Source organism: Montipora foliosa, chromosome 13 (assembly GCF_036669935.1).
Source record: "Montipora foliosa isolate CH-2021 chromosome 13, ASM3666993v2, whole genome shotgun sequence".
Classification (NCBI taxonomy): Eukaryota; Metazoa; Cnidaria; class Anthozoa; order Scleractinia; family Acroporidae; genus Montipora; species Montipora foliosa.
The window spans coordinates 26,912,823-26,917,822 of record NC_090881.1 but is presented as its reverse complement, the minus strand read 5'-3'; the positions used below and the strand labels follow the sequence as shown (position 1 = coordinate 26,917,822).

At 40.5% G+C, this 5,000-nt stretch overlaps 1 protein-coding gene across 3 annotated transcripts in view; it reads right to left on the bottom strand.

Moving 5' to 3' along the window:
- Positions 1–5,000, bottom strand: part of LOC137984113 (dynein axonemal heavy chain 2-like) — an 86,520-nt gene that overhangs the window by 4,558 nt on the left and 76,962 nt on the right. For all 3 annotated transcript variants that reach the window (XM_068831323.1, XM_068831324.1, XM_068831325.1), the window contains 7 exons: positions 4,095–4,185; positions 3,822–3,947; positions 3,206–3,397; positions 1,839–2,102; positions 1,115–1,227; positions 942–999; positions 684–775 (listed from right to left, as the gene is read on the bottom strand). In XM_068831323.1, coding sequence (XP_068687424.1) covers positions 684–775; positions 942–999; positions 1,115–1,227; positions 1,839–2,102; positions 3,206–3,397; positions 3,822–3,947; positions 4,095–4,185 — 936 coding nt within the window. The remainder of the gene's footprint in view (positions 1–683; positions 776–941; positions 1,000–1,114; positions 1,228–1,838; positions 2,103–3,205; positions 3,398–3,821; positions 3,948–4,094; positions 4,186–5,000) is intronic.

Genomic DNA, 5,000 nt, shown 5'->3' with positions numbered 1-5,000 from the left:
TTGGAAAGGAATTAACATAAAAATTAAGCAAAGAATTGTGTCAAGTAAATAGGAAATAAAAGAAGCCATCAATTTTATTTCATATTTTTAACTAAAATAGACCAACAGAAATGACAAGAACAACAATTAATTTCTGCGCACTGAATCATAAGAATTTCTCAAGTGATCAATGCAAACTAAAACCTAAAATCAGGCGTTTCTATAACATTCTCCATAGAGCGGTTTTCGAATGAGTGTCGTAAAACCAAAACCAAAGTAATTACTTTGGCCAATTAAAAAAGACGGAGACAATCCAGTAAACCAATCAAAACTCGAAGCAATTATACGTAGCCGACACAAAGCGCGGGAAAATGTGCACGTGCGAGACACGATTGGTTTCGGTTTCACTTCTGATTGGTTGAAATAGTGGCGCGAGAACTTTGAACCAATCACTGAGTGAAGTAATCATAAACCAAAGTAATTATCTAATTACTTTCGACACTCAATTGAAAACCACTCTAAGAGGTTGGCGGCTGTAATCGCAATGCGAACTAATATATGAGAGCCTGTTCGTTAGATAAACAGACGGTGGTAGGAGGACCCACAGGCGGCGGTAGACCGCCAGTAACCGGCTTTCATCGAAACCCCTGCTAAAATGGGGTTTCGCACAGGAGGATATGCAAAAGTCTTGTTATTTATCCCACCTTGTTTCAATGATCTGACTGGCAATATCTGCATTAGGATGCTGTCCAAAGGCTTCAGGGTGATCAACATTGGGAAGCATGCTGATGTATTCCTGTGAGAAAATAAGTGACTCAGTTATATGAGAATCTGATTCGGCAATGTTGACTTCTGACTTTTAAACCAGTTGTCTTAATTTAATAGTATCGTACCGTTGATTTAATTAACTTTTGTTCAAGTAAAAGACTTAAAATACACATGCACAATTGCAGCTTTGTTACCCTGTATGTCGAAAGCGGGCCATCCTTTGGAATGTAGTATGTTGGGAGGGAAGACAATCTGATAAACAAAGCGGAATTTTGGAACAGATTGTTAGCTTTTCCTGACTCAGCAGGAACGTTTCAAGCTATGTTCTAAGCAAAAATCACCGAAATCAGTACAAGTTATGACTTACTTGTAGTATGGTGTTTGGATAGCCACGTCACAAAAGAGTTCATTGATATAAGAATGAAGAAGACGTCTGTCAAAATCATCGGTAACATGACCACCATAATTGACACCTGCCACCTAAACGAAATCAATCAAATGATATGATTAATGTTTTCGTTATGACTCGGGCATAATCGGAAAGGAATCTGAGTGCTCATAACTGAAGGCAAACTAATCATGAACCTTCTATAATTAATTACAAGGGTCTCACAGATTAAACAATGCTGTTCATGGAAATTAAAGTGTTAAAAATATCACCACTTCGCCGTTTCCCTTTTCCCTTCTTAAATGGAAACAGTGATGGTTGGCGATATTATAATGCTTAACACTAGATTGTAACTTGGTGTTTTAGGAGTTAGATTTTCGTTTCCTTTTTCTTCGTTTTCCTTGCGCCCGCCTCGATTAGCTGTGTTTACCTTCCCGTTATGCAATAAGTTGTTGTTGTTGTTGTTGTTGTTGTTGCTGTTGTTTTATGGGAGTTATGTTCATATGACAAAAAACCCGCATACAGCTAGCCGACTGGAAGGACAAATGGAAAATAGGAATAATATTAACGATCATTAACTGAGATGAATTTTTAACCCATGAGGACAGAAAAGGAAATATGCAAAAAGATCTAAGTCTTCTCTCAGTACCCTGAAAGGAAAAAGGTAAAAAGATATTTGTAAAAATTAGAAAGTCTGTTTCACCAAGTATTTCAAGGCATCCCACGGCGTCTCCTCATACTCGTCCAAGTAAATACTCAGCAAGTTCTCAGACACTTCAAAATCCGAATCATTGAAGCCGTACTGGATGTTCCAGCCGAGCATAAGAAACTTTCTTCTCTCTAATAACACGCTGTGAAAGAAACACAGAGCGAAGAGCATCTTCTTGTATTTATCCTGCTTGTGACAGCGGCTGAACTGTTGCTCAGTGATAAGTTGATACAAACGCTTCATATTCGCTTTCAGGCCCTGAAAAAAAAAAGACACTGCGAATTTAAATAAATACCGCGAAATGCGAGCCAAAAAAACAACAGACACAAAAAGGACGGAGCCAATGACAATGAAGGTCAAGTCGACAAGCAAGCCCACTATTGGCTCATTGAAATCCTTGTATCTGATTGACTGAAAATGAAGCCGAAAAGTTTTCGGCCAATCACTGAGTGAAGTAACGAAAACCAAAGAAAACACAAAATTCCTCTTGACACGAACTCAAATCAAATTATCACATGCTTAGGCCCAATCCCGATCCCAGAGCTCTTCTCTTTACTGAGGGAGAGAAGAGCCCTGGGGAACCCTGAGATAAAGTGTCTTCTCATTGGTTTTCGTGAAGAACAATCAAAAGCGTCTCCAGTTGGCCATTTCCGAGTTGCTGTTTGTTTCGGTTTCGAAGCGAGACATGGTGCCCAACTATTGTAAGGAAAAGCAACTCATTTCCATTTGAATAGGTTTGCACCAGGACTCGCTTTGAAACTGAGGCATGCAGCAACTCGGACATGGGCTATTGGTGCATTCATGTTACTACGAGGAGTGAGCAGGCGCCGTAAGGTTCAAATACCAATTTTTGGCTATAAGAACCCTACGGCGCATGTTCTCCTACACAGAGTTTCTCAGAGCCTTGGGTCGATCCGAGGCTCTGGTTACGAGACTGGCTTAGGCCTTCTTGGTCAACAGAAACGATGCACAAAAAAAGTTTCTTTCTCTCTTCAATAGAATGATTAGTTTCAACTGAATAGCCTACATTCAACGCCATGGTTATAGTTACAGCAAATCAAAACAGATGGAAGCAATTAAAGAAACGAATTAGAAAGGGAAATAAACACTTATACCTAGAGCGGAAAAAGGCACGAAGCATACCATTATCAATTCCATTTTATTTCATAGCTAAAGAAGGTGTGAGAAGTGCTAAGAAATTGGGAAATACGTTTTAGCACACAAGTGAAACCCAGGGTTGAGTTGTCTGGACAAAAGTTAGCGCTAAACAGGTTATTTAAGTTATGAAGTTTGGTCACATTATTCTACAGATTACGGAGAGCTACCCTCCTTCGAATGCCTCCGCCCCGAAAGGCAGTTACCTTGGGAGGCTCAGTGGTCATCTTGATGCCAACTTGCAGAATGGAGATTGGAAATTCTGGGTGCGGGCTGCTGCTGAGCCACAGTCTGAAGTCAGAGTGAGGCTCCTCCACCTGCAGCTGCTCTACAAGCTTATCAAGCTGTGGCATCCAACTGAGAGACAAGTGACAATTGGCCAGAAACACCCAATTACCCTGCAAGGAAAATCGAGGGGAGAAGATAAACAAGGAGTTGCCGTCTGTTGTAAGCCCACTACTGACTGCCAGAATGAATAAGGATGAGTGCAACTCATTTTCAACATTGTACTAAGCCACACGACACGAGAAACTGTCCCCGCGCGCCCTGCCCTGTGCGAAGAAATGGTGAGGTCTTTAACGTCTCATAAAGTCTCTGCGATTTAGAGACAAATGTTTTAAGACAAGGCCAACGGTTTCTAGTTATTTAAAATTCACTTTAGACCCATTTCGCGGCAAAAAAACGATAGTAGGTACCAAGAGAAAGTTCAATTCAGTAGCCTGTAGAATTGAGTCGCACTCAAATTTTAAAGTAAAAACTATTTCAATTTCATGAGAGGACGAAGTAGAAGATCTGAGAAACGGCAAAAATGATACATCTTACGTCCTTTACTCCTTCTTTGATCATGCGCGTGGCTATGGGCGCCTGGCCTTGGCCCAACGAGAGAGCATGGAAACGATTTGACATCCCAGAATTCTCAGCAAGTTGCAAAAGGGCACTGGTTGGATCCTGCAAGTAACAAACCAAATCATCTTTTAATGACGGTTTTTACACTAACAACAACAACAACAACAACAACTACTAAGGAACACCGTGAGATGAATACCACGGATCAGAAAGCCAGAGGATTTTTCATCCACCGAAAGAAAAACTCACCACTCCCGGGGAAAGCACAAAAATTAAAGGAGTACGAGTTGATGAATCTTCCACGACGGCTGCCATATCAAGCACTGGGGGTTCCACAAACCTGGAATCATGCAAGCAGTCGTAAATATTTAAGGACAAAACTAGCGCAAATAATTAAACACGACGTTTCGATCGTGGCATCAATCTAGTTTCAACTTAGCGCAAAAGTATAATAAAAACGCACTGATAAATATACAGTTAGAGGTTAGAAAATCTGCACATTTAAATGTTCCAATGACATGTTAAGAATATTAGTACTGGTATGTTAAGTAAATAGTTTCTTTCACTGCTTTTTCGCTTTGAATTTTCATTGAAATGTACTCTTATTTAGTCGGTGATTCAATCGTAAATGTACAACATTTGCTAAGAGACGACTCAAGTTGGCTGGAGGAGAGAAACGTATCGACAACGTTGGTCAATATTTAACAAAAAAAATATCCTGAAATTCAAGGGGTGATAAACGCTTGGCATGCAGTCCAACAATGCTGGAACGTTAAGCCATGGATTATCATCATATCTTTATTTACCCTCGGATTTTAGAAAAGCTAATATCTCCGAGAATTTACCCTCCCAAACATGATACACCACAGTTAACAGACCACAACACCGAGAACTCCATGCTCTCCATGGATTCCAAGGGTTTTAACCAATAACTTCCCAAGAGCAACTTCTTTGGTTACTTTAGCGCAGGACTGCTTGCTGGACACTCGCGAGAGCAAGTCAATAGGCTGATTTAGCAACTGAACGGGAACGTCATTGGCGACGACGCGCGCAGAAAAAACACCTATGAGAATTCAGAATAGAATAGACTCCACTCTTTTCCTCTCTATTCTAAATTCTCATTGGTAGTTTTGCTGCGCGCGACGTCGCCACTGA